At 47.4% G+C, this 27,128-nt stretch overlaps 8 protein-coding genes across 17 annotated transcripts; 5 read left to right on the top strand and 3 right to left on the bottom strand.

Moving 5' to 3' along the window:
* Nucleotides 1-74: 74 nt before the first annotated feature.
* On the bottom strand, nucleotides 75-818 carry TERG_06621 (the record flags this gene model as incomplete). 2 transcript variants are annotated; one of them, XM_003232581.1, is made up of 3 exons in its annotated part: nucleotides 75-200; nucleotides 278-427; nucleotides 507-818. In XM_003232581.1, 3 exons carry the CDS (start codon nucleotides 816-818, stop codon nucleotides 75-77), a joined length of 588 nt encoding a protein of 195 aa, XP_003232629.1. The 2 variants fall into 2 exon arrangements, with proteins under 2 accessions (XP_003232629.1, XP_047606990.1); XM_047750246.1 differs by lacking the exon at nucleotides 75-200 and having other exon boundaries at nucleotides 233-427.
* Nucleotides 819-1,294: 476 nt separating this feature from the next.
* TERG_06620 (uncharacterized protein) lies at nucleotides 1,295-2,111 on the top strand (the record flags this gene model as incomplete). Of its 5 annotated transcripts, XM_003232580.1 has the most annotated exons (5): nucleotides 1,295-1,337; nucleotides 1,415-1,476; nucleotides 1,645-1,791; nucleotides 1,924-2,031; nucleotides 2,100-2,111. In XM_003232580.1, 5 exons carry the CDS (start codon nucleotides 1,295-1,297, stop codon nucleotides 2,109-2,111), a joined length of 372 nt encoding a protein of 123 aa, XP_003232628.1. The 5 variants fall into 5 exon arrangements, with proteins under 5 accessions (XP_003232628.1, XP_047606987.1, XP_047606988.1 ...); XM_047750243.1 differs by lacking the exon at nucleotides 2,100-2,111 and having other exon boundaries at nucleotides 1,924-2,088; XM_047750244.1 differs by lacking the exons at nucleotides 1,295-1,337; nucleotides 1,415-1,476 and having other exon boundaries at nucleotides 1,540-1,791.
* Nucleotides 2,112-2,389: 278 nt separating this feature from the next.
* On the bottom strand, nucleotides 2,390-3,092 carry TERG_06619 (uncharacterized protein; the record flags this gene model as incomplete). Of its 2 annotated transcripts, XM_003232579.1 has the most annotated exons (4): nucleotides 2,390-2,514; nucleotides 2,597-2,673; nucleotides 2,765-2,856; nucleotides 2,943-3,092. In XM_003232579.1, the coding sequence occupies 4 exons, from the start codon at nucleotides 3,090-3,092 to the stop codon at nucleotides 2,390-2,392; spliced, it is 444 nt and encodes a 147-aa protein (XP_003232627.1). The 2 variants fall into 2 exon arrangements, with proteins under 2 accessions (XP_003232627.1, XP_047606986.1); XM_047750242.1 differs by lacking the exon at nucleotides 2,390-2,514 and having other exon boundaries at nucleotides 2,526-2,673.
* A 324-nt stretch (nucleotides 3,093-3,416) lies between these two features.
* Nucleotides 3,417-5,306, top strand: TERG_06618 (uncharacterized protein; the record flags this gene model as incomplete). The annotated part of the gene is made up of 2 exons (XM_003232578.2): nucleotides 3,417-3,663; nucleotides 3,735-5,306. The coding sequence occupies exons 1-2, from the start codon at nucleotides 3,451-3,453 to the stop codon at nucleotides 5,304-5,306; spliced, it is 1,785 nt and encodes a 594-aa protein (XP_003232626.1). The 5' UTR covers nucleotides 3,417-3,450.
* Nucleotides 5,307-11,795: 6,489 nt separating this feature from the next.
* TERG_06616 (uncharacterized protein) lies at nucleotides 11,796-17,529 on the bottom strand (the record flags this gene model as incomplete). Its single annotated transcript, XM_003232575.2, has 4 exons — nucleotides 16,006-17,529; nucleotides 13,396-15,933; nucleotides 12,589-13,351; nucleotides 11,796-12,512 (listed from the first exon to the last, which is right to left on the bottom strand). Exons 1-4 carry the CDS (start codon nucleotides 17,049-17,051, stop codon nucleotides 11,796-11,798), a joined length of 5,064 nt encoding a protein of 1,687 aa, XP_003232623.1. The 5' UTR covers nucleotides 17,052-17,529.
* A 264-nt stretch (nucleotides 17,530-17,793) lies between these two features.
* On the top strand, nucleotides 17,794-20,399 carry TERG_06615 (uncharacterized protein). Its single transcript, XM_003232574.2, has 2 exons — nucleotides 17,794-17,910; nucleotides 17,989-20,399. The coding sequence occupies exons 1-2, from the start codon at nucleotides 17,884-17,886 to the stop codon at nucleotides 18,376-18,378; spliced, it is 417 nt and encodes a 138-aa protein (XP_003232622.1). The 5' UTR covers nucleotides 17,794-17,883; the 3' UTR covers nucleotides 18,379-20,399.
* On the top strand, nucleotides 20,400-23,763 carry TERG_06614 (formate dehydrogenase). 4 transcript variants are annotated; one of them, XM_047750239.1, is made up of 6 exons: nucleotides 20,400-20,737; nucleotides 20,825-20,887; nucleotides 21,010-21,036; nucleotides 21,092-21,267; nucleotides 21,331-21,875; nucleotides 21,947-23,763. In XM_047750239.1, the coding sequence occupies exons 2-6, from the start codon at nucleotides 20,885-20,887 to the stop codon at nucleotides 22,285-22,287; spliced, it is 1,092 nt and encodes a 363-aa protein (XP_047606983.1). In that variant the 5' UTR covers nucleotides 20,400-20,737; nucleotides 20,825-20,884; the 3' UTR covers nucleotides 22,288-23,763. The 4 variants fall into 4 exon arrangements, with proteins under 4 accessions (XP_047606983.1, XP_047606985.1, XP_003232621.1 ...); XM_047750241.1 differs by having other exon boundaries at nucleotides 21,331-23,763; XM_003232573.2 differs by having other exon boundaries at nucleotides 20,400-20,887.
* Nucleotides 23,764-24,938: 1,175 nt separating this feature from the next.
* TERG_06613 (uncharacterized protein) lies at nucleotides 24,939-26,958 on the top strand (the record flags this gene model as incomplete). Its single annotated transcript, XM_003232572.2, has 4 exons — nucleotides 24,939-25,096; nucleotides 25,169-25,335; nucleotides 25,398-25,777; nucleotides 25,837-26,958. 4 exons carry the CDS (start codon nucleotides 24,939-24,941, stop codon nucleotides 26,956-26,958), a joined length of 1,827 nt encoding a protein of 608 aa, XP_003232620.2.
* Nucleotides 26,959-27,128: the final 170 nt, after the last annotated feature.

Here is a 27,128-nt window from a genome sequence, read left to right as displayed (position 1 = left end):
GAGGAGAAGTCTCCGCCTCTGGGTATATTTGTATTGTAGCGGGAATGCCCCTTTTCATATTTTTAGAGCCTTATTTAGGCAAAAGAAACTTTTTTAGATTTTCCCCCCTTCTTAGATTTCGCGCCGTTCTGTTCGTCATGGTTGTTGTTCTTAGGTTCTTTCGATCGGCGCGACTTTCGAAGTGAAGCTTTCGTCTCCTCCTGTTAAACTGTTAGATGCAAAACAATACATATTATATGCCAGTAACATATTCGCAGCCGGGCAGCAAACTACTTACCAATTTTGCATTCTTCTTTTCCTTCCTGGCTTCCGCCTCGGCCTTCCTTGCCTCGCGTATTTCCTCCATTTGCCGGGCCTTTATCATCCTGGATTCTATCTGTCCTTCTTTTTCTGCATTCACCATGGCGAGAATGGTCATCATGCTCTCCTGAGATCATAGTTAATATAAATGCATTCCTCCGGGATCAACGTAAATGACCGCTATAAGATTAACATGGGAGATATACCTGGTCGTCGACAAATACCTTCCCCTTCTTTTTGCCTCGCGGTTTTTGCACACCAACAGGTGTGATTTTGTTCAGCGTGGGCAAATTCAATTCTTTCTCAGTATACACTCTTTTCTTCTTCTTTTTCAACATTTCTGGCGCTGAGCGTGACTTCGCTTTGACCTCCGTTGGTTTGGGCTTTGCGCCTAATTTTTTGCTGGACTTCGATTTAGATACTCGATTTGTGGAGGACTTTCCGGCCGAAGTAGACTTCGATTTTGAGGACTTGCTCTTTGACCCTTTCGACGGGCCAGCCGGCTTTGTTGGCGCCATAATAATCGTTTGCGTTATGGCGTCGTTATGTCCTGATCGAGAATGCGCCTGTTCTCCTGATTTGATATCAGTAAAAAAAAAAAAAAAAAAAAAAAATTAGGTACTCCGTACGGATATATCGAAGAATTCACAATTAGAGTTCATGAACGCCAAGATCTCAGGTTTAAGCAACGAAATGAAAGACAACTTCAAGCAGCTTGACAGAGTGAGACTTGAAAAAGCATTATAACAAGAAATGTACTTTATATGAGCTGCTAGACCGATTGAGATCACCGGCGGTGCAATTTTCGCTGCGTTGCTGTCATAGCGACGCAATCTATCATTGCCAGTAAGTATTTAATTTAGTCAGCATAGACGCCAAGGTTTGTCGGCGATCGTGAGTTGAACGAGCCAGAAACAACCGCAACGTCAAGCCGACTTTCGTTTCTCTCTCACAGCTGTGTTTATAGCAAAATATTTCATAGCTGCAGCCCACCATGGTGTTAAATCCAACCTATTTGGCCCAGCGGACGCGATCTTGTAGGTTTCAGCCTATTGCCAGTGGCCAATCTCTCGCTTTTGTGGACACTCACTAACCGCTCCCCGGAAACTCGTAGCCGTCAATTGGAAAGATGCGCAGAGAAGAGTACTTAGATCATACCGAGCATGGCTTCGCGCGGTTAGTCTCCCTTTGCTTGCGTTATACTTGGCTCCTCTATCCATTCGATGTTGGTTCCGCAGCATGCTTGACAGACAGGGCTGCAAGGTGCCCTTCTCGGTGATGATTGATAATCCATACATTGATGACAGAATAAATGCTAATGGTATCCATTCATGGCTTGTACAGTCTCCTGAGATCCAAACTATGTACTCTCTTCAACTTCCCGTCTCCGCCATCCGAACCAAGATCAGACAAGAATTTGAGCGACACCGATATGTAAACCAGCTGCCAGTCGTCGATGTTCTTCTATTCCAAAGCCACAGCGAGTTCCAGGTACGAATATACGCCTACGATTTTCCCAGAATAGTCCATTATTCCAACTGGAAATTCCCTTCGGGCTACATGTCCCGATCTATCCATTGATTCATTCTTCTGTTTAGAATGCTGACCTGGTGTGTGTTTTAGGAAACCATGAACTATTGGAAACAGTTGTCCCAATTGATGAAATATTTCAGAGCTGAGGAAGACCCATCAGCCAAACTACCTAAGAACTTCATGTCTGGTTTCATGGAGGTATGTTGTTTGGGCATATCTTCCTTCCGTCTCACTCAAAGTAGGTCACTAGACTAATATTAATATAGGGACGAAATTAAACAACTACACTTCTCAACTTGTACTATTGTGAGGTGGGGCTTTGCTATGAAGGTGGTGAAATGTATATATCCTAGCACTGTCTTGATATTCCTTATACTTTCTTTACGCAGTTTTCTCAACTAGAGTATTGAGACTACCGAAAGACAACAAAGGTCAAAAAAAAATACTTGAATAAACCCTCTAATGCAGTTCCAAAGTACCCTTGCGCCTAAACTGGTATTAAATGATACAACCATGCCATCCTAATGAATCCTTCACATTTATATAATTTTCCGCATCATTGCTGCATCTTGCTAGCTTCGAAGGCATCCCTTGAAAAGGTAAACTTTTCTGTAACAACATCACATAGATCCATCAAGTCGCTAAGTCCCTTCTCTAGAACTGTGAATACATTGGTCGAGTCTAGGAAGAAGTTAGGTACGTAGATACAAGTAGCTCAATGTGTCAGGAACTATAGCAAAACGTAGGAAGACGCAAGACTCACCATAAGTCTGGATTCTCAAGTTCATCTTAGCTTCTGAAGGATGGGGCATCGTGTATCCGCAAAATTCAACGTCGGGACTATCGGAAATATATTAGCGGGTAGCCTCGACCTGTATTTTGTTGCATCCCCGCAGCAAACACCATAGCAGGTATATGGTTCCTATCTTACTTTTTCATAATGACGTATCGTAGCGCATTCCCAAGAGTATGATCTTCGCCTTCGAACTGGAACGAGGCAGCTGTCTCAACGGCGCCAGGAAGCTATTTCAAAGAAGTGTGGTTGATAAATATTGTATCCCTCGACAAGTAATGCACCTGCCACGCAAGGAAAAGGTTGGAAAACTCACAATGGTTATTCTTTGCTGATCATTGGCTATATATTCATCTTCTTCGTCCTCTTCATCCTCAACATCTTCTTGCTGCTCTACATCAACTTCTTGGTCTTCAAGTGGTTGCGCATCGACCATGGATTCGTCCTCTGGGACTTTTGAGGGCATTTTGTGTTCGTGCAGAGTAGTTTCGAGTACGACCTATGTAGCTGTATCGGTTAACGGGTTCAAATGATTTGTCTTTGGTAGATTGGGTCTTTGATGAACTCTTAAGTTAGTGACCTTGGTATCTTTTCTTTCCTCTTTCTTTCTTTCTTTCTTTCTTTCTTTCTTTTTTTTTTTTTTTTTTGATATCAGCTTCGCGAAGAGCCGCATCTGCCATCACGTGACATATAAACTCAAAATCGACAGCAACGACAGAAAGCTCACCAGCTCGACCAACAGCTATCAACACTATCTTTTATCAGCCTCTTCTTGTATGTGGAAGATATCAATTCGGAGCCGCTGCGGAGTGCGGCTCATTTATATGGCCTGGAGCCGTATTCAGCCATGGAATCATTCAGTTCAAACCCAATCGCTTATTCTACCAGCTTTCAAACCACCCATCCATGTTAGTCCCCAAAGGAGATGGGCATCATTTTTTCAGGATGAGAAGTCAACCACCATATATGCGCTCTCCACTGCCCCTGGCAGAGCTGCTATAGCCATCATTCGTATTTCGGGGCCATATTGCATTCCAGTATGTAAATATTCTTCTGTTAATGATATCTTCCGTCGAACTGAGTAAATCTAATGATAGTGGAGTTTTAGATATACAAAGCTCTCTGTCCGAACAGAAAACTCCCAAAACCTCGTTTTGCAGCTCTTCGTACAATATATGAACCCGGCAAACCAGTATCGGCCGATAATGTTTTAGACTCAGGCGCACTTGTCTTCCATTTTCCAGCACCCAACACAGTCACAGGAGAGGATGTGCTCGAACTGCACGTCCATGGCGGCCCTGCGGTAATCAAGTCTATTCTCGGTGCGATTTCAAAATGTGCAAGCCCTGTAGATGCTCCATCAGCGTCTATTCGCTACGCCGAGCCAGGAGAGTTCACCCGCAGAGCGTTCCTTAATGACCGCCTCGACTTACCGCAGATTGAAGCTCTCGGTAATACACTAGCAGCGGATACAGAGCAACAGCGCCGACTTGCCATTCGAGGTACAAATGATATTTTGTCTACGCGGTATGAGCAGTGGAGAAAACAGCTTTTGTATGCTCGAGGGGAACTGGAAGCTCTAATAGATTTTTCTGAAGACCAACATTTCGACGAATCGGTGGACGATTTTATATCTTCTGTTACCGGTCAAGTTGACAGTCTTCTGCATCAGATAAATTTACACATCAAGAACGCATCAAAGGGTGAGCTTCTCAGGAGTGGTATTAAGGTCGCACTCCTGGGAGCACCAAATGCCGGAAAAAGCTCATTACTGAATCAGATCGTTGGACGCGATGCTGCTATTGTAAGCAGCGAAGCAGGAACCACAAGAGATATTGTTGATGTCGGTATAGACCTTGGGGGTTGGCTGTGTAAATTTGGCGATATGGCAGGACTACGATCCAAGCTATCGCAAAGCCAAATTGCCGCCCAGGGTCATGTGGTTTCGACAGTCGGCAAGATTGAGGAAGAAGGGATACGCCGTGCCAAAGCTCGGGCTCTTGAGTCTGATGTAGTGGTAGTCGTGCTCTCTGTTGAAGGATCGAGAGAACAAGGATTGAGTTTAGAGCCAGAAGTTGTTAGCGCTGTCCACAGCTGCCTCGAGCTTGACAAAAAAGTCCTAGTGGCCATCAACAAAACGGATATGCTCTCCTCGGAGCCGGGACATCATGACATGCTTAACTATAAAGCTCAGGTGTCTGCAACCTTTGGGGGCCTAGACCCAGACCTGATATTTCCGATATCCTGTCAAGAGGCTCAAAACTCCACTGGCCAGGATCCAGGAGGCATCCAACCACTTCTTAAGGGCCTAATACGCACATTTGAGGAGATATCTACACCTGAAGGCATACATTCGGATGAAAAACAAATAGGTCAACAATTTGATAAATCTTATTGGGAAGATTCATTAGGGGTAACGCATCGACAAAGCTCTAATCTACAAATATGTGCCCAGCACCTAAACGACTTTCTATCCCAAATCAATGAGGGTTCTATAACGCCTGATAATGCCATCGACAGTATTAAAAACAACACGATAATAAAACAAGTGGAGAAGGACGTCGACATCGTGATGGCCGCGGAACACCTGCGGTTTGCGGCCGAATCCCTTGCAAAGATCACTGGTCGTGGTGAAGGTGGTGATGTCGAGAGTGTGCTGGGAGTTGTCTTTGAAAAGTAAGTGGCCGTCGTTGTCGTCGTCCGTGTAATGCAAAATTAAAAAAAAAAAGTTCTCCTTGATACTAATGCAAGTCCCGGATGCAGATTCTGTGTTGGCAAATGAGCTCAAAGACCCAGTCATTACTCATAGGCAGTTTTGCGCCCCTGCATACCCGCCGAATCCATGAAAAGAAAGCCCAAAGAGGAGAAAGAAGAAATGATTCCCAGTTGGATTAAAGTCGCTAGATTCATGGCCGGCATCAATCAATCCTTTATCTTGCAAGAAGAATAAGGGGATATTGTTCTTGGGAGAAAGCCCCCCTCTCCTCCCCATTTTAGGATTCATCGTCACCATCTCCATCATGGGGGCTATTATAGCCGCCTCTGCCTTGTTGGTTGACTAATTGTCGTCTTGGGCTGTTGTAACCGCCTCGACCCATTGTTGCTTGAGTGGTGAAGCCTGAAGTTGGCGGAATGTTTGACGGTGAAATGTTTGCGCTTGGAGAGTCTAGGCTTGCTGTGTGTTGGAAGATATATAGACGAACAGGGTGTTCAGATATTTTGCTTAGTCGAGATTTGTATATCAAGCGACGATCCAGAGAGACCAGGAAGAGGAGACCAGTATGAACGAGTCAATTATTTATATCCTTGAGGTCTAGGGCGTAGCTAGATGGTCTGAAAGCAACAAGACGGTTCACTTGAGGTCCGTTTCAAAGGAGAAATGCAGCCACTGGGTTATGAAACGCCGGGAAGTACGCTGAAAAGATATTATAATAAAGATATATATGTATGATAATAGGATGAATGTGAATATGCTTGCTTATGCTGGATAGACAATGAAGATAAGAGGAAAAGGGAAAAAAAGCAGAAAGAAAGAAGGCGAAAAGAGAGGCGTTTTATATATCTTCAACATTTTCTCTTTGTATCCCATTTTATGGTTGATGGACGCAGTCACTCACGGTTCCGCCAGCATCCATCAGCCTCTGCCTGTCTCCCTTTTGCTATTTTTGCAGTTTCGGGAGAATTATGAATCAGCTTCTCTGCGCTTCTGCTGGTTCTACCTCGCTCGGCTGCTTTCTTTTTTGCAACCTTCTGCATGCTTCGGGGGGATTCCCACGCTCGCCAGCTAGTTAGCTAATGGCACACTGTGTGAAAGGGCCAAAGGATGAGACGAAAACAACGCCAGGCAGAAGTCAGCGGCCGGTCGATAACTGGCTAAGGCAGAGAACCGTCAGTGTCAGCAAGGGCAGCAAGGCTTAGACCTGCAAAAAAGCAAGTCAAAGGGAAGACAGACCCTCTCTTCTCGTCTCTTATTCGTTCTGTTTCTTTTTGCCCTTTCTCTTCTGCTTCTGAGCTGGTAGCGAGTTAACGCTGCTGCTAACGAGTTGAACAAGGGACCCGGCCTTCCTTCGAGCCCCATATTGCAGGGCAATGCCAGCTGCTCGGCGTAACGTGGGCTCCCTTAGGGCGGCCCCCCTCAGGCCTGGAAGTGATCGATGGTGGCCGTGGACTGGACCCCTGGCGGGCCATGCAGGCCTCGCAGGCCTTGCCGGGGCAGGATGAGCGAGCATCACGTCAACCTCGTACTCGATCCTGGCCATTCAGCAGCCTTAACCAGCCTTGACGGGCACCGACTGACTCACTGCTAGGTCGGAGGAAAAGACGGCCAGCCAGCTAATCAACATCACTACTCTGTGCAGGAGGCTTTTCTTACAGCGGCTGTGTCGGAAAGGAGCCGGTTATTGTGATGGTGGTGATGACTCTGATAACTAGCTATTGCTCATTATGACATCGGGCGTGAGACGGTCCAGACGACATGGCTGAAAATGGGAAGAGTAGCGGCCTTCGATGACTAATCAGAGTATCGCAGGAGACTACGTGCAGGTTGGGATGGCCGTTGTCCGTACGTTACTTACAGCGGGAGATAAATTTAGATTTCTCATCCCCTGCAAGCGATCCCCGGCATATCAACACAGCATAACACAAGAGCAACAGCATGAATAACCAATAAACGTGTTTTTGAGAAGGAAAAGGGGTCCCATCGAATCGCTAGACAGCGTGAAATCAGAAGGCTTGCTGGACATGGAGTACAAGGTGTCATGATAGCCCTCTACGGTGGTTGCACGCAATCTCTATATTTTTGGCCCTCTTACAACGACCGGCCCCCCTCCAAGATGGCTGTCTGATTGTTAGTTATACAGGAGAAAAGCGCTGGAAAATGGTCGACCCAGCACCAGTTACTTGATTCGGCCCTTTCTCCGAGTTTTCTGCTCTCTTCTGCAGCCTGGACTGTCGCACGGAATCGAGCGCGGACAGACGTCTCGCCGTTTTGGATGACACAGATATTGCGAATTATGTCGGGTTCCTTTTACGGATGCCCTGTCCAGGAACGCATACTTACATCCAAGCGTTCGATGTATAAGGTATGCGGATATAATGTTCCGTATAACGTATGTTGGCCTCGCTATGACCGCAGGGCCGCTATCAGATCTGCTGACCCGAGATTATGGCCACTACGATTGACCACGCATGATGCCTAAAATAACTGAACTATCCAGGCGAATAAAAAAAAAAAAAAAAAAAAAAAAAGGAGAAAAAGAAACGAATGCAAAGGAAGATTGGGTTCAGACACCGTTACACTGGAAACATCCTACCGGAAGATCCCTCATTCCTTTTTGTCTCGAAAGGGAACCAACCGCCCCTTTGCTCCTGCAAGGACGGGCGGGAGCAAAAGGTATGTAATGGGAGCACATAAGTAAAGAAATATGCTGCTTGTTACCTTCAACCAGACTTGCAGCACTGCAGGGTGAGAGAAAGGGAGGGTGAGAATGCAAGGAACCAAGCTGTCCGCCGCTGCGTACAGGCTGCGCATAGCCTCCTCTTTCTCACCCTTTTTTTTTATCCAAATCTATCCGAAAAAAAAAAGGGATATTATACGTTTGCAATTACATTGCAGATTTGCAGACATTAACAACGTCAACGGCGATAAACGATGGTTAATTATTGACATTATCAGAGAGTCAATATACCGTCTCGGTTGAAAAGTCCGTACAGCTCCTATATTTAGCCACCTGTCCTATGCAGACACAGAGAAGCGGGTCAGGTTACAATGAATAACGAGACGGCAAAGGAAGGAGGCTGCTTGTGCAGGAAATCCATCTTTGTGTGTTCGTCTGTTGATCCATGGAAACACATGGCGCCTGGCCGAAGGCACTGGAGTCGGGATAATCAAGAGATGGAATGACATGCAGGGTCTGATTATGACCGTCCATTCAGACATGAATTCGTCGATATTAATAATATATTTCGAAACACACGATCATCGGTTAGAGGGCTTGGAAATGGAGGCCTCGAGCCGCAGCAGACAGCTGAGATGGAAGCGGGTATTCAACCTGACCGGGTCCGTCTTCTTCCCACCCCTGGCATGCCACGAGGAGGAGCGCGGATCAGTGAGTTTGAGGAGAGGCCACGAGTGTTCCAGTGTGTTTAGGATATTATCTGGGATTGACTCGTCATGGCCAATAACGATTAGCACCATCTTGAGCCTTGTGTGGCTAGTTGATGGCTGGGGGAGCAGCCTGAGTGTCGTTTTAGGGCTGAAGTGGGCAATGGGGCTGGTAACTGATAACTACTAAGGGTTTGATTCTACGTCTTTATGCAGGCATGAATGTATGACAGGGAAGTTATTCCTTGCCTGACGCCACAATGTAACCTTGCTCAGCTGTGTTTCCCAAGGCATAACCCTGACGAGCAGGCTGCCTGCCTTAGCTATGTTTGGTGGAAGACAGTGACTCAGGTGTCAATCCTGCTGTCCATCTCCGATCCCCGAATGATCACTAACTATATAACCGGGTAACTGGTTAACTTACCCATGGTATTAAGTGACGAAATAATCGGCTAAGAAGTGTCTGAGATACCGCTAGGAAATGGAGCTGGTGAGACCTTCAGCCCTATGCAGTCATATCATTCCTGATGGATGCTAGAGAAAAGGCCCGGATCAATTCTATCATGCCGTGCCAGCCGATCATGAGGAAAATAAACCATTGGGAAAGGAGAGTACATTGATTTAGTCGGATATAGAATCATTTTCAATATCTTACTCGTACTGTTCAGCCTCCCTTGACAACTCTTCATTTTGCCCGTTCGTCTTTCAATCTTCCCACTAGACACCGTCAGGGTCTCCCAAGCCACCGTCGGGCGGAACGGGTTTGGCTGGCCCGGTGGACCAGTCATTTTTGTGTAGATACATTGCTAGAGATGTCCTGTTAGCACGGGGTAGATGTTTTATGTTGGATACGGGGTTGCGTTTACAAAGTACAAATATTGCAAAGTTATCTATATTGGTGTGAAGGAACGCAAGTCAGAGAAGAACCACAACCTCTGAAGCGCAGATAGAAAGAAATAGGCAGGTATATGGATGGCTTACCTGCATTCTTCCATCTCTCGCGTACCGGGAGCCGTATCGATTTATCCCAACCGTAAGCGTAATCATCCGTCAAAGCGATGTAAGTTATCCTTTGCGGGCGTTTAGGAGGCTTCATTGAAAGCTATGTCTCCTCACCTGTTCCATCACGATCTCCTCCAGTGCCAGGATGAATGACTCGCGCATGAGACATCTCATGAAGAATGAGGAAGCGAAGGTACTGTCAAGAAACAGCTTGTCTAGAGAACTGCCTGTAAAGAATGTTTTGTCACGACACATCTGCAGCGGTTGGGAACACCTCTGGTGCCTACACTTTATCCACATTAACGGGCATATTATAGTGATTACCATGAACGCGTTAATCGAGGGAGCGCAGTATGTATAGGCAGTGACTTGGTCTGAGCAGCCGTCGCCTAAGATGAATCTCTGACCAAAGTCCTCTATAGGACGGTTATCAAACGTAACATCTTCGCTAGGATCTGTCAGTTGGAGTAGTAAGAGTCGGGAGATATGCCGCACCGCCAGGAACCAGCTATAAAAGTGTCGTCGAAAGAAACATACGAATATCCAGTGGAAGCGGCTGTGGAAATCTTGAACGGTCGCGCAGCATGGCTCTCTCGCCGCACCAAATTTCATGGCGGGTGGTGTCTTGTAGTGATAGTCTCCTGGACACCGCCGCCGCGATGTCTAAAGGTAGGCAATATCAGCAAGCAACTTCCAACGCCGAAGGGGGCGACAGCAAAGAAGGCATAGCCGGCAGGGAGACCCAGTCCTTGTTTCTTACAGGCAAAATTCTTCACACGAATGGTTGCCTGCTTGTTTTGCATTTAGGCTTCATCGTTCGTCGGCGCCCACCAGACCTGGCCAAAGACGGTCTCGAAGGTGCGCAAAACCACCTTTTCATCTCTAGTGATCCGGTCTCCTCGCTTAGGAGGCCTCTCGAGGAAGTCAATAAGAACTCGCAACCGAAAGGCTGTGGCGGCGAGCTGTTCAGGAGGCGTTAGGCAAGTCTTGTCAGTCGAATCATGAAATCTATCGGAGGAAAAGTAGGACCAACAGCCAGGCGAGCGCTTTCTATCGCTGTAACTAGGGTTTGTGTTTGCTGGGGGGTACGGTCCTTGATTACGCTTGCGAGTCTGGACTTAGGGACAGGCAGGCCCGTTGCGTTTCTCGCGCTGAGACAGAGCACGGGAAGAAACAGCCATAGTACGGCCAGGATGCTTGGATGCATTATGTTCAAAGCCCGCGGGAGTATTCTTCGTAGGACTCCACTTTGCCAAAGCATCCTGGACCAGGGAGAGCTAGGAGTGGATATCTTATATAGATGGGAGCCCGTTCTGTATATTGTTATTTGTACGATCGCGCGACAGGGCTGGCAGTCGCAGGTAATCCTGTCGCTTTCCTCCAACCCTTATGGGCTTGGGGGCTCCCGTGTTGACGTGTCTCACTCAGCTGGGTATAAAGTCACTGTTGTCAACGAGATCACAGTGCTATGAGTGCAGGAGGTAAGTATGCCAGGGGGCTGGGATTGTGAAGCACCAAGAAGAGCTCAAAAACTAGAGGGAGGAGAAAACTAGAAGATTCTAGTGATAGTATTAGAAATTTGCGAGAGGTCCAACCGCTCGATAATGTTAACTAACACATCTCATCAAGGAAATTAGAAAAGGAGATACAGTTGGCGAAGAAGGTAAGGGGGAATGAGACGAGGCTGCAACATAAAAAGGAGATCCGACCCAAGTCCAACAGAAGGAAATTAGCCAGACATAAAATCCTGTAACACGGGTACCAAATGCACGAGGGTAAAAGGCAAGGACGGAAAGAAGACAAATCTCATGCATTGGATCATGGTTAAAAGGGGAAGGTGAGGAAGTAGAAGGAAACGAGTTCTAACATGAGTGAAATGGTGTATATAGTGAAATGGATATCGAAATGGGAGATTGCGATGGCGGTGATGCTTCTGTAAAGAATGCATATCAAGAGGTTGGTAACGGATAATAAGGGGGAATAGAGCGCGCTAAATTCAGCGGGGAGGTGTTGAATAATAGGAAAAGATAAAAAAAGAAGTTCAGATGCATAACCTCTATATGTTTAGTCGGATATCGTGATAGGGTTGGAATCTGTGCCACCGGGGGTTGCTGGTAAAGGCCGCGGTGAAGCTTCGGGTTCATTGGTCGTTTCGCCCAAAAACGCGGATGCAGTGCTCCCTGAAGAGTCTCGTCTGCTTCCACCTTCAGATTCAGGGTGTGCTGAGAGTAGTGAAGGGCCATCATTGGGTTCTTTATTAGTGAAAGTCGATGTTGTTGCTGGGGCACGTCGTCGCATTCGCCTGCTTCTCCGGGCTTCTTCAGCGCTATTTCGTCGCCTAGAACGGCTGCCCTCAGAGTCATTATCACTCCTGAGTCCCTGTAACATGCTGGCAGCGCGATCCGCGATGTCCTCGCCCTTGGGTTGCGAATTTTGTGGGGTATCATCTTTGGGGGTTGCGGCTGGTTCCGCGGTCGTAGTGCTCTCGCTATCCTGGCCATCGTTCACCGTTATACCGGGTACATGTTGTCCAGAAGCAAGTCGTACTTGATGCCTCTCCTTCAATCTTGCGCGACGTCTTCTGTCACGCTGATCTCTAGCCTGGGGAGCAGCGGCACGCAACTTCTCCAGCAGTGAATCCATTGCACCATTTGATGTGGGCGAAGTCGGTGTACCAGAATCTATACCGTTTGTAAGACCTGGTTTGGCCCTCTTGCGAGCAAGGGAGGCTTCTGTGCGCCGCCTATTTTCTTCCCAAGAGATGTTTTTCTCCTTGGATTTCTATAAAATTTTATAAAGTCAATATACACGTTGGGTAATTAGGGTTAAAAAAAGAAAAAGGATTGAATGAACTTACGCGCCACTCCTGCAAGAAGGTCGCAAGTTTGGGAAAGAATTCCCGTCTTGAATTTTCATCTGTATGGTCTTCACCGTAAAACACCATAATATCATCATATGTCTGGCTTGTTTCATCAAGGTAAAGCTGCAGCTGCTCCGCCTTTCTCCTGGCGTCTTTCATGCATCTTTGCACGATCAGGTTTACCCTATCTTGAGGGTGGAACTTCTTTGGGTCGCTCAGGTTGCCAGAATCCAAACTCATTTGCACGTTCTTAATGTTATCAATATATTTCTTTGCATCAAGCTGGAGCTGATCGACATTTGCCTTCTGGACTCGTATTACGCCATCAATATCGTCGGTGAACCCTTCCCACTCTGGATATTGATTTCGAACAATACGTTCAACCAGGTCTGCAAAAGTGGACTCATTCTTGTCATCTTTGACCATACCAAGACGGGCCAGAGAGCTGAGTTTGAAGCCAGCGGCCTGTTTATTAGAATCATTCATGAAGTTACCAATATCAAGAATGAGTCCAAGCACGTTCATCAAAGAGACGGAGTCACGTAACGACTCGCAAACTTGTCCTATCTCCCGTAGGCTGGAGGATATATGATCGTATTCTTGCTCAAAAGAGAGAGTCAAGTTAAGTGCACGCATTCTTGATTTCCAATAATGGTTCAACTCAAAGGCAGTCTGGAGATAAATTTGATCCTGGCGAGTAAGCTCTGAAGGGTCCTGCTCTCGCTCAGTTGTAGCAGCTCCGGGCCCCGGTCCAATCCTGCTATAGGAGCCATCAACTTTGATGTATTTTCAGGAATATTGCACAGCTCGTCCTTCTGTAAGAATTCCATGACAACCGTATTATTCAATATTTCGGTATCACAATGAATGATCTTGCGAACGAGCTCGTCTGCGGAGATTTGAGAAAACTTGGCGAACGCAATTTCAAATTGGCGGACCAATTCACTACTGATGATCTGTTTCTTATCAGTCTTCTTCCCAGAACGAGCCAGTACTTTCGTTTCCTTGGCCATGAACAATCTCTCGACTTCATCGAGAACTCCCTTCTTTGCAAGATCAGTGTATTTCTGCTCCTTGGCCTCATGTGTAGGTGCATGAGCAGCCCAGACGGTTACTTGAGGGGTATCAACTTTGTCCCAATGAAGTGCCTTGAGCTTCTTCTTGGGGCGTATAAATGGTAAGCTAACCGTAGGTACTGAAGAAACTTGCCCAGCGGGAAGGTAAGTTTTCTTCCAACCGCCAGGCATTGGAGGCGGTGGAGGCGGCATTCCAACTCCTGGCATGGGAGGAGGAGGGGGTGGTGCACCATTTCCAAAGCCGGGCATGGGAGGAGGAGGCGGTGGAGGAGCACCACCAGCGAAGCCGGGCATGGGAGGAGGTGGTGGCGGCGGTGCCCCCCCTCCGAAGCCAGGGAGAGGAGGCGGTGGTGGTGGTGGAGGGCCATTAAAGCCAGCAAGCTTATCGGGTTCAGCATCTTTTGTCTCTTTATTCTCGGGACCTTCGGCAGGAGGTGTCGATGTCTTTTCTTGCTCTTCCTTTTCTTTCTCCTTTTCTCTTTCTCCAGCTTTGGAAGCAATTTCACCCAGAAGTGCTGTGGCACGCTCAGGGTCGAGTTTTGGTCTTCTGATCTCTACCAACCGGCCCTTCTCGAATACAGCCTCCTCGCCCTCTTCCTCTAGATCATCAAGCTCTTCATCCCTGCTATCCTGGTCATTAGAAGCGTTAGCTTTAAGGGCCTGGCTACGCTTCCTCGAAACAGTACCAAAGGTGCTATGAGTGAAGTTGCGCTTGGTTTCCTCATCAATTTCGGGTTCATGAAAGAAGTCTCCCTCCATCAGTTCGCGCAATTCTCGAAGCCTGTCTGATGGACCATTCTGAGGCCAAACTTTTCCTTCCAATTTGAACTGGGTCTTTGCTCGATCAAGCTGCCGTTCAAGGCGGCTCATAAGTTTCTCTCGGTCAAGAATACCATTCATCTGGGTAGGATCCATTATGCTCATATCACCTCCATTACCAGCCATCTTAGACTTCGATGCTGCAACATCCTGTGCATCTCGAAGCATGAGGTAGAGCTCCCGAGTTTCAAGTTCGTTCCTCTGAAGCTCTTGTCCTCGAATCCTTTGGATTTCGGCCAATTCACTTTTCAAAGACTCATTTTGCCGGGTTTGGAGACTGATTACTGCTTCCTGTTCCTCAATTTGCTTCTGCAGCTTCTTGACTAGGCCATCTGCGCCCATTTCTATTCGAGCTTTCATCTCATCTCGTTCGGCAATTGCAGCTTCTGCAATCTGGCGAGCTTCCAGGGACTCGTCGAACGCCCTTCTTGCTTCAGCGTCGGTATGTAGCTTGTCTAGGAGGCTCTGGACTGTAAAATTGAGACTCTGCTTCAGGTCCATATCTGGAAGCCTTCTGTCCATGGCGACATAGCTGAGCATTGCATCAACTAATTGGAACATTCGGTGGCTATCTTCACCGGAGTTCTCCCTGATAAGAAGCATGTGTTGCATGGCTGAAATGAAGAAGTCCTGGGAACGACCTCCCCGTAGCCTACTAATGATAGCATTGGTAATTTGAATGGGGTCGTTCATATCACTGACCTCCCCTTCAATGCTATCTTTCATGCTACTGCTTTCTCGTTGGAGCAGATCTTCGTAGTCGATCCCTTCATTCTCCTTATACCGTTCCACTTGTCTGTCAATGGCCTCATACTGGAATCCTTCCATCTTAGCAAGTAGTCGTTTGATACCGCAAGCGGTGAACTGTGCTCTGATATGACATCGCAGTTGCAAGTCATCTTCTGAAGCGTCGACAAACATGTTGATCAAAAACATGGTTGCTAGAGCATACTCCATGAGGAGGTTCTCCATTCCTATGCCGCCGCTCCTGAACTCTTCACTTGCGCCGACAAGACTGCCCATTTTGCCTCGTCCGTCAATGCTGACTTCCACTACTCGCATCCAGGCATCAAATCGGCCAGTCTCGCCTTGCATATTCTTAACCTGATCCATTGCTTGAAGGACCTTTTGATGCCCCTGACCATGGGCCCAGTCGCAGAGGAAGGTCAAGATTTCGCTGACCAACTTTCTTGTTGTCAACCTTGGGGATATAAGAGAACTTGCGAGGGCCACGATAATTTGCTGATGGGCAAGCGCATCGTCGGCACCATATTTGTTGTTCATCAATGCCTTCAAACATTTTGCAATATCGTACTCGCGATCCAAATCCTTATCTCCTCCTGAATTGGTCACAGGAACTGGTCCTGAAGCTTTTCTTCTGTTTATCTTCAGTAGTACGCTTGTCAAAGCAATCTGCCCTTGAGCTTCAACAAACGATTTCACCCAACTATTTGAACATATTTGTTAGCATAGGGATTGATGTGTTTTCAAGGCTCTTCATCTAGTGTGATGGATTTACCTTATCGGTTGTGTTCGTAAGCTTACGCTTAGACTCCCCAACTCCTTTGCTGTGATGGAGTCATCCATGACCTTCTTAACATACCACTCAGGACTGCCTTCTTCATCGGCTCGTCCGAGGAGACCCTTGCCTCCATCTCCAGAGCCAGTTTGCCTATTCTGTTGGCGCCGCTTTTGCTCCCCTTGCCACTGCGTCAGGCGATCTTGATGAACCAACGTCCATTTTTTCGACGTCGGGTAGGCCAACATCTGTCTCTTAGCCTGTTCGGGTAGATTCTGCCACCCTCGTTTGATCATGAGCTCATAGAACATCTGGTCCACGACGGCGTCATCCTTAGGTCTCTGGATCGTTCCATCCGCCGAGATTGGCAAAGTACCAAACACAATGGGTAGCTGAGGAGGAAGCCAGTCAGATCGTGACGAGGTAGAAGGACGGCTTCCTGAGGAGCTGGGCGGCTGATTCCGGGGATCTTGAGGATGTGTGGAGTAGTTGTAACGGGACGCATTGTCTGTGCTGATAGTATGAGTCGAGCCACGAGGAGCGGACGAGACCGCGGAGTAGATGCTGTTCTGGTCCATGGAGGTTCGAGGGTTGGAGGTTTCTGCGGCTGGGTAGGCGATGTGGCCGTTCCACGCTTGGTATTTCACCCCCTTGTCGCTTTGAGAGTAGTATGAGGCGGTGGTGCCTGAGAATCCTGGCGGGGGCCGGGGTCCAGACAGGTGTATTGCGCCGTTCGCAGGCTGATACCCCTGAAACTGGGGATACTGGTGGTAGTCGTTTGGTTTACCCATTTTGGAAGGGGTTGGCTCCTTTCGCACAGGCACGCTGTCATACGGGACGGATCCTATCACACCTGAGAGATATTCCGTATCGCCGGTTAAATCGACAGATAGGCCGGACTCTCGTTTCGAATATCTCGATGAGCGCGATCCCGATCCACTGCTGGCCGCACCAAACGATTCCGGCGTCTCAGCGCGCAGATCAGGCTGGCGTTCCTTGTGTAGTTTCCTTCCGAAAAAAGATTTCGACGGTTTATCTGATGTCATGACGGCGTCTCCGGCAAACCATAAAGTTGGCCACAGCCTACCGGCCTGCCCAAGTATCTGGTGGTAAGGGGAAATAGAAACAAATCGGGGGGGATCGATCGGTCGTGCTGGTAATTTTCTATAAGAGCGAACGAGGGAAAGGGAGTGAAATCGGTCGGTTATTTAGAGTAGTTAACTAGCTAGTTATTTTGTAGTTATTTCTTCGAGTGGCTTTCTGAACTATGCACCTGAGAGCGTTCAGGCAACGCATGGGAAAGACGAAGACAGGTTTTTTTTCTGTCTCTCTCGCGCGGTCTGCAGTGACGGGATGACGGGCTAGGCGATCACTGTGTCCTCCTCCAGATGCGGCCGGTCATCCTCTTTCATGTGGATAGCGACGTAAATAGCTGGGTGTGTTAAGCCTGCAGCTCTGGCTCGGCTGTCTCGACGGTCAGGGCGGCGCAGGAAAACAGGGTCAGCAGGCTCCAAATTGCTATGTGATGCGGGCTCCGGTGCTCTAATTCCATCGCGCGGTGTTTGACAGTCACGGATCCAGCGTCTGTATCTTTCACAAGCGCCGTGAAAGCCGTTCAGGGGGAAGAAAAGTCGACGGAGCGGCAAAAGTGACGAAGCGACAAAAAGAGGCGCATCCAGAAGCGGCTAGATGGTCACGTGGTCGAGGCACTGCGCAAGCCTCATGCAAGCCATCGAGAGGATGGCAGATGACGAGACGGCGAGGCAGAAGCAGAGAAGAAGAAGAAGAACAAGGCAGAAGCAACGGGCAGGAGGGCAGACAGCGTGAGAAGAGACGACGGCCCTGTAGATGACCCGCTGGTAGCTCTTGCTGGCAACGATGGGAGGAGCTACCGGTGTCATCAAGGTCAGCTACTGGCACCAATCCCCCTCCCTCTTCCTGCTCCCGCGAGTTGACTACTTGGCTAACACTCAGCTACTATAGACACTGTTCATTCCGGCGCTGATATCCCTAGTTCTCTACCTGACCATATCCTTCGTCATAACCCCCTTCATCCGGCTGCACCGGCAGCGATACTCCCAGTACCTCCCCTTGCATACAATATCAGTGCATACGACCTCGCTGAGAGACAGGACGTTCGACGCCCTCATGAACATCACCCTACCTTCGTCATGGAGACACAGAAGCCTAGCCCACGAACAGGACTCAGACAGCTTGTTCGACGACGACGGTGAAGATGGCTATGAGCTGAGCGAGTCGAGGCGGGAGGCCCTTGACCAGGAGCGAAGAGAGGCACGGCTCGCCCGGGAACTGGAGGATGGCTTCATACCCGACAGCGATGGGGAAGATACTCCAGGGACTAGGCGGATATGACGCAGCCTACTTCTATCGTTTTTTCTCAGCTCTTTTTCGCTATCCTTTCTCTTTCTGCTGTGGACATTCGGATCTTCATCAAGCTTGGAGCTTTGGAGCCTTGATACTTTTTTATCTTTGACCTTTTGATTATAGAGATTTTGTTTACTTGGACTTTTATACCCTCTGGAAACTGGCTGTATAATATACTCGACACTCTACATATTCATCTCTGGCGCGTCTAGCTAGTTGCAATGGCTTTTTTCCCTACCTTTTCTTGCCCGGAAAATTCTCGACTCCTCAGAGAATGCTGGGCTACTAGTCTAGGACCTTCGGTTCCTTCCATATAAGCCCAACAACACAACCGGAACGCACAAAAGATTATAACAACCTTAGTCTATATTCACCTTTATTCTCTGATAAAAGGGTGTGATATCTCTTCTGTAGGCGTATGACCACCATCCCTGAGCCCCTATTTGTCTCCTTTTGCCTTACATACAGTTCTATCTTCATCCTATAGCTTCATGTGGTCTGTAATCTCCTATCAAGCCAAGCTATCAACCACATTGTGCTTTATTGCTAGTTGCCCAAGGACACGAAAAGCTATCTAAGCTAGAAGACTGAAAATTCACAGTGAAGACTAATATTCACAGCTACGTCTTCCCAGATAGCCTATAGCTATGGCTATTATTAATAGAAGTGCCCATAAAGCTCTCCAGCCTCCTCTTGGAATTTTCCAGACATCCTCTCTCGAAAGCTCTGCTCCTGCATTCCTGTTTCCTGGGCTATTAACTGCGAAACTGGCCGCAACTAAATATATGGAGCTCAGTAATAGTTATTTGAAATCTTTATTCGTGTTAGTGAAGAAGAATCATGGCATCCACATCTCGCTAAAAATTAGGGAGATATAGTGAATCACTTTTACTCTATAAAGTTCTCAGACTTTCAACAGAACAAGAATGGCATGCTGTATACCTCCATTTCTAGCGCCGCTTATAGAACCGAGAATGGATATTGGAATATTAAGCTTGTGGTGTCACGGAGAGCACCCAAGATTTCTCAGGCAGTTGAATATAGGTGGCATCTTAGAAGGAACTATAGACGTGACTATTGATAAAGGTCACTCACCATTTTTTGCCACGCAGATATACCACAGTCACTTCTGGCTATTCATCTTCTCTTCCCCCACAGTGTTAGGTTAGAGATTCACCCATTAACACATTGTACGTGGAAGCAGAGCTACCCCAATTTATTTTTTTTTCTCCCCTTGATATATGTTAATTGCGCAAGTGAAAACAGAACCAGCATAGTTGTACCTGTAGGAGTACTCATAGTTGAGGAACATGCTTGACGTATATACCATGAGTCTGGCCATGGCCGTCGGTTTCTCTTTGTCTACCGGGTACTAAGTAAGTGATCACCCGAACTAAGAATTTGACCATATAAAATGCTAACAATATTGCCCACTTTGCAGCCTCCCCTTATCTTAGGATTATCTGTCATCCAGCCCCATCTAGGGAAATGAATAATTGAGAAAGAAAAACGACAGTTTTATTCAGGTGCTATTTTGAAGAGTTACGTTGATAGATAGTATTGTGCTGTCACTACCGTTGTAGCCCACTATCCCTGACGCTGGCGCTAAGTTGTTCAAGTGGATATTCTCCGACACAGCCTGTCCTCGACCCCTAGTAGAGATAAAAATAGATAGAACAGCGCATTGTCCAAACACATATTGTCTTGAAAGTAGCATCTTCTGATCTAATATAGCAGAACAACAGCCGATAGCCATATCAATAATATCAATCATTCTTCTTTCTTTCTCTCAATCATCTGCTTTCCCTATTACGTCAGCATTTGTATAACTTAAATTGGGGTAGAATTGGAGAAAAGACGAAATTACCCCTCATTACATCATCATCACGCGAGCAGATGAGGGGTAAAACTCCTTCTCCAAAAAAATAATAGATTGCAATCAGCAGCAAAAAGTGAAAGAAGAAGAAGAAATATGGAAGTCGACAGGGGCCGGCGAGGTGGAAAGGAACATGTATACAGCTCTTCGGTACTTTTAGCAGGTACCTAGGTACTTACCAGGTAGGTGCTAAGGTGGGATGGGCGTACGGATCCCAATCTGCTTCATGGTGGTGGGCATCATGCAGACCCCGCACGCAGAAGCATTGTAGAGTGTTACTCGAGCACGAGCAGAGACGGTTAACGAGAGAGCAGGCAGTGGTAGAGGGGCAACGCCGCTGGAGCGATGGGAGGGACCTCAGGTCCATATAAACCCGGCCTCGTCCGCCTCGTAGATGGTTGTCTTTTGCTTCGCTTCCCATCACAGTTATTTGCTCTGTTCTAGGTCAAAGGCCATAAGAAGCTGTTCTAGGTAGGTGATAGCTCTCGATGGCAAACCGGGTGTTCATCCTCGCATAAAGTCATCCAAGATTGGGCCTTTGCTAACATCTACCGTCAGATAATCACCACTAAAAAACCCAATTCGAGACAGTAATCACCACTCAACCACTCAGACACAATGGTAGGTGCCTTGTTCAGCTCATACTTCAGTATCTGTCTTCAAGGGAAGATCATTAGATACATCTTCTCCTTGCTTTTATCGCAGTTGACTGGAGTTCATGTGCTGACAGCTTCAAATTATAGGTCAAGGTCCTTCTCGTACTCTATGATGTAAGACTCTCCCGACCTCTCCTGCTGATCATGAGCATAACTAACTCTTCTTCAGGGTTGCCAGCATGCCAAAGACCAGCCTGGCTTGCTCGGGACGACGGAGAACGAGCTCGGCCTGAGGAAGTATCTTGAAGACAATGGCCACACCTTGGTTACAACCTCTGACAAGGAAGGAGAGAACTCTGTTTTCGATCGTGAGCTCGTTGACGCCGAAATTATCATCACCACCCCGTAGGTTCTCTATCAAAGCGACAGTCAACCAAATATCTCAAGCTAACATTCTACAATTTTCAGCTTCCACCCAGGTTACCTCACCAAGGAACGCCTCGCCAAAGCTAAGAAGCTCAAGCTTGCCATCACTGCCGGTGTAGGATCAGACCACGTTGATCTAGATACCGCCAACAAGACCAACGGCGGCATCACCGTTGCAGAGGTGACTGGTTGCAATGTCGTGTCCGTAGCGGAACACGTCGTCATGACCATCCTTCTCCTTGTCCGTAACTTCGTGCCGGCACACCAACAAGTCACAAGTGGAGGATGGGACGTGGCAGCTGTTGCTAAGAACTCTTACGACCTCGAGGGCAAGGTTGTTGGCACAGTCGCTGTCGGCCGTATTGGAGAGCGTGTCCTGCGTCGTCTCAAGCCATTCGACTGCAAGGAGTTGCTCTACTACGACTACCAACCACTAAAACCAGAGGTTGAGAAGGAGATTGGTTGCCGTCGGGTTGAGAATCTTGAGGAGATGCTTGGACAATGCGATATCGTCACCATCAATTGCCCACTACACGAGAAGACGCGAGGTCTCTTCAACAAGGAGTTGATTTCTAAAATGAAGAAGGGTGAGTCGTCAACTAGGGTTTACGTTACCCTATGTAGTTTCCCTTTACCTTGGATGCTAACGGCTTTCTAGGATCCTGGCTCATCAACACTGCCCGTGGCGCTATAGTCGTCAAAGAAGATGTGGCTGAAGCTGTCAAGTCTGGCCACCTCCGTGGATATGGTGGTGATGTTTGGTTCCCTCAGCCAGCTCCAAAGGACCACCCACTGCGATATGTCCAGGGTCCATGGGGCGGTGGTAACGCGATGGTGCCTCATATGTCTGGCTCAACTATCGATGCTCAGATTCGATATGCAGAAGGCACCAAGGCTATCCTTGAATCATACTTGTCTGGTAAACATGATTATAGGCCTGAGGACCTCATCGTCCACAAGGGAGAGTATGCCACTAAGGCATACGGCGAGAGAAAGTAGGTCCAGGATCTCTGTGTAGGTGGGCGGGTGTAAAGCCCGTGGGATACTTCTGTGTATGAGGCTGGGACAGGATGTCTTTTCCTTTAGCCCCAGGATCAGCATGTGCATAATGACATATCTTTCTTTCCTTTACTTTTGTCTACCTACTTTCTTTATCTCTCACATCAGGACCTCTGAAAACGAAATATGGTTCGACTCTAGTGTTTCTTAACAGGAATAACAAATTCATTGCTTCCCACGAATAATTCAGGTTGGTTTCTATGGTCCAATGAGATCCTCGTCCTATCTGCGGCGATACCGGGTCTGGTTGAAGTCTATGGACTAGAATTAATGGAGAAGCTGTGTATTCAAAGCCGCACTTTTCTACTTTGCCTGGGAGAAAGCATTCATCATATAGAGAAGCACGCGCAGAATCGCGCATTCTCCATTTTTTTTACCCTCCACATAGCTCTCGAGAGGCAGCTGTTCAAACCATATCTAGCTTAAACAACGCAGCACCTAATTATAGACCCAAATCATTAGTAATAAAGGTACCATCTTTTGGCCTTGCAGAGACGCGCCATCAAGTATATGCAAGTAAAGAACTCAATACATGTATCCAATGCAATGCGCCAGCCCTTGCACATTAAAGTTATTTCATGAGAGAACGCCATGATATTCCGTATTATCATTGTTGGCTTAGAGGTATAATGGGTATCTTTCAAATAATCATCCAGAAAACCAGGCCGTGGTAGGATATAGAGCTTGTCGAAGTGGTGGCCAATCATAATGCATCAGATATATGTTGGTATACGAGACCCAGCTTGGAATATTAGTACATTATGGCTCGGAAGGCTGCCACCTAGTATCTTGGGTTCAACCAAAGGCAGTGCTTATGCGCACAGAACCAATCAAGTAGCATCCTTAAATCATGGGCAACGAGCTCTTGTAGAGAATAACATTCTCCAGTCATGGATCTCATGGCTTCAGATCCGAGAATATACCGGAGTACAGTTCAACCCTGCTCCCATCTACGGTAAAACAAGCTACGTATGGGATGCGGAGTACCAACTGTAGGGCCCTGAGTCTGAAAGATATCCAATTATCGGGTCGAGCCGTAGAAATAATAGAGCCTGACTCACCAAGGGGATGCAAGGTATAGAGTTGAAACAACGCTGCACGGACTGTTCCCCAGGGTGAGTTACTCATGTGTGATAACCACGCTTGTTGGCTGCATTGGCGGATCCAGCTAGGTGACGGACATGAACGGTTATGTTAGTTATATGGGCTACTCCGTACATATGGGCTACTCCGTACATCATCGTCCTCGACGTCGGCTGCGACATATCAGCGTAATGGGGGGCAACGATACCCAGCGTTTTGGGGCCAAGAAGGCTTAGCAGGCATTGGGAACAGCCACTCTTTCAATCACAAGGCCATTGCCCTGCAGTTAAATAGGCGAAGAACTAAATAAATCACGAGACCGGACAGTCCGGCAGCCTGGCAAGGACTAGAGGCTGTTTCTGCAGGCTACCGACAAGGAGGCCGGGTGAAGCTTGAGATAGCAAGTTGTTGTTAGGAGAAAAAGCAAGGGCGTTGTTGTCGATGTAAGGTTGACGCTGGAGGTCGAAGCCAGAGTGGAGCCAAGACCAGGGGTTGAGATGTCTAAGGGATGTGCATCTGCCTCTTGCATCGCCGCCTCTTCGTCTTCCCCGTTCCATCCTCCTACTCACCTACCTACCCAAGATCCAACCGACAGGAGTGCAGCTTGAGATGGCATAGCTGGCTTGTATACCCAACATTTGCTACCATTTAGGTGGCATTTTTCAAATCACCAAAGAGGACCAGCCCTCTCCACCCCAAAACCTCACGATGTCGACCTTGCCAACCTAGGAAGATTCAGTGCCATGAGAGGCGATTTCGAATGCAGCTAGATTGATAATATGGACCCAAATTTCCCTCTGATTATGAATATGTAGCCACTAGGATGCATCGACGCTGTGCAATGTGCGTGGCCGGCGCCTAGAGGATGCATATCCATACAGCTTGCTCATCCACTGCAGCTTTTGCGGGAGCTCCACCTTGGATATGGATTGTCATATCCATGGCTTGATAAACGACGTGCAAGCTTACTATGTAATGCAAGCATTTCGACTTGAAAAGTTGGGGTCTGCCAGCTATTTCAGCTACGCGTACGGTGGGGAAGCCCTTCAATTTGGCCTGTTATGGAGGAAATCCAGCTATAGCTGACATTGTCAGTGCAGATGCATATTGCATGGCAGTGCATCATCCACGGACTACGTTTATTTCAAGCTTACTCAACCAGAGAAGGGGAGAACTTTTATATCTGGCCTGGTCTCTCAGACATTTTCTCGTCGAGGTTTGCTTACCTGGAAACTTGCAAGCATTTCTCTCCTCAATACGGTTGCATCGGGGGAAAATTGTTATTTCACTTAACTTTTCTGCTACTTCAAGCTGTTCTATTAACTCCCTTGATATTCCTACCGCACGAGTATTCTGCCGGCAGACTGTACGCGAAGGCTAGAGTGGTGGCGTCGTCGACGTCGAGCCTGAGGATTGTTCTACTTTGATCTTTATTTCAAGATCTTTCTGTAGTTCAACACCTTAAGGGCCCGGACGGAATTAACAGTATGAATAACAGTACGCAAACTATGGACAGTGAATATAATATTTCGAACGTGGAGGACTTGGAGCGTCGCATGTTCATCGTTGCTACTTCATCCTTTGGTTTGATTGCATCATTTGTCATATCTGCTGTGATATTGTTTGATAACTGGAAGATACTACGGAAAACCAGATCTTTTCAACGGTATACAGCTCTCTATATATTTACCCACCTTCCATACATATCTCAACGCTTACTTACTATCATAATATATAGAAACCCTTTCAGAATCTTATTCCACATACCAAATCCTTACGTTGTTCCGTACTCCCTTTCGATAACCTCAATCATTCAGGAAACGGCGTTCATCACTTCACAATCAAGCAGTTATCGGCCCATCAATGGTGATAGCTGCAAGGCTTCATCTCAGGTTGTTTGGACTAGTGAGTTCTTCTTTCCTAATCTACATCGCACCTGGAGTGCTAATCCCTGTTTGTTACCCTAGCTTCGTGGATCAATGCATATATGCTTTTTGCGTTGTGTCTAACGTTTATCCTGAGAGGCGTCATCCCGTCCAAGAACTTTCCAAAGGGCATCTGGCTTGCCTTGAGTTGCGGGGGAGCGATATTACTCCTATTAATACTAACCTGGATACCATCCGCAGCCAAACCAAACTTGAGTAGCAGATGTTCTGCAGAGCCATCTCAGTGGGTAAAGGGATGGGCTGATGTTGCCACTGGTTTAACGGTTCTACTAGTTGCAGTTTACTTTGCAACCATCTCAGTTCTGATGTTCCGCCTTCGGAAGTCAAGGCGGCTGAGTCGAGATCGAAGGACGGTTATGAAGCATGGCATATTTCATCTTGTGCTTGGATCCATATTATATGTTAGTACATTCATTTTCCGCTTAATCCGGTACACTTTTGTACTAAATACCTTAACCAGATCTCTCCGTTGCCATTCTACGTATCTGCTCTACGCCATCATCCTTCGCAAGCTTCTGGCCTCGTTTCCTCAATTGCAATTCACATCTTTGGTTTTGCTAATTCTGCCTTATTTCTCATTTTGCGCGGCCCCCGAGACGGACCATCGACTTCACCAGATGGACATATATGGGATAAACGCAGCACATGGAGCAGCTTTGGTGGTGCAGATTCTGGTATTGTAGAGGTGTACCGACCCGAACGGATAGAGAAGGAGATGGACATCATACAGCTACGAAATTCTATGCCGAAGGAGACCCCTGACTCTTCGGCTAAGTCAGGCTTGGGGGTCGCCGGAATTTCAAAACCAAACATCGGAGAATTCCCTCCTCGAAAGGAAGTGAAAACTAGCTCCGTCGGGCCGCTACCGCATATCAGATCTGCATCAGAAACAAGAAGAAGTGTGATGAAGGAAACGCTGGTCTCGGGCAATGCATCCTATCATAGCAATGATATGGTACCTAAAATGCATTGTCCCGACGTTGCCACACCGCAAACTCCAAGGCTAGCATTCAACTCCCCAGTTTATCATTTCTCGAAGTTCAGCCCAGCTGTTGCACCCGCTGAACTATATCCACCTAGTTACGGAATATACCCGATGAATCCTCGACTAAATGTGTCAACCCCGACTTTAGTGGGACCTAATTCTTCCCAGAAACTGCTAAACATGCCATCAACGCCAACACTTAACAGGTCCGGGAGCCTTCGAAGATCCCTGGATTCTGCTCTGTTGAAGCCTCTATATCCACATCATCGATACAACCACTACTATCATTCTAATGATACGCACAAATTCGAGCCCACCCCAGCATATCCTGCGCAACCTGCGCAGCCTGGACCTGTCTATGTTCAGCCGTATTCGGCCTCCCCAAGACCATCCGTCTCCACATACTCGTCAGGCACGCCCCGGAGACTGACGGACAAGATGCTTCCTCCTATCCCACCGCAAGATTCCCAGCAAGTGCTCTTTGAAGCAGCAATGCGGCTAAGAGACAGCCAAATTAGCTCTTATTCAGCACAGTGGCAACACAATGCCCATTTATCCCCCCTTCCCGCAACTTATCAATCTTCGCCTTGGATATGAGGTTTGGTGTTGAAAAAAGCAATATCGTATACCCTATTTCATTCGCCTAATCTCCGATCAAAGCCTGAACCTAATATTCCTATTTTCCCTATCTGACAGGATTTGTCAGATCATATCTTGACAGGATATCTCCTTGTTTTGAATGGAACCGGTCCCTCTGGTTATATCTC

This window comes from Trichophyton rubrum (genome assembly GCF_000151425.1).
Source record: "Trichophyton rubrum CBS 118892 genomic scaffold supercont2.8, whole genome shotgun sequence".
NCBI lineage: Eukaryota > Fungi > Ascomycota > Eurotiomycetes > Onygenales > Arthrodermataceae > Trichophyton > Trichophyton rubrum.
Note: the sequence above shows the minus strand (reverse complement) of the source record. Positions and strands in the feature narration are given on the sequence as shown.

Bases quoted from the DNA above. Each gene is read 5' to 3' on its own strand.
- TERG_06614 (XM_047750239.1), top strand. The intron at 21,268-21,330 runs GTAGGTTCTCTA...TACAATTTTCAG, and splicing joins GAAATTATCATCACCACCCC to CTTCCACCCAGGTTACCTCA. The intron at 21,876-21,946 runs GTGAGTCGTCAA...ACGGCTTTCTAG, and splicing joins GATTTCTAAAATGAAGAAGG to GATCCTGGCTCATCAACACT.
- TERG_06615 (XM_003232574.2), top strand. From the start codon at position 17,884: ATGGGAGGAGCTACCGGTGTCATCAAG. The intron at 17,911-17,988 runs GTCAGCTACTGG...CAGCTACTATAG, and splicing joins GAGCTACCGGTGTCATCAAG to ACACTGTTCATTCCGGCGCT.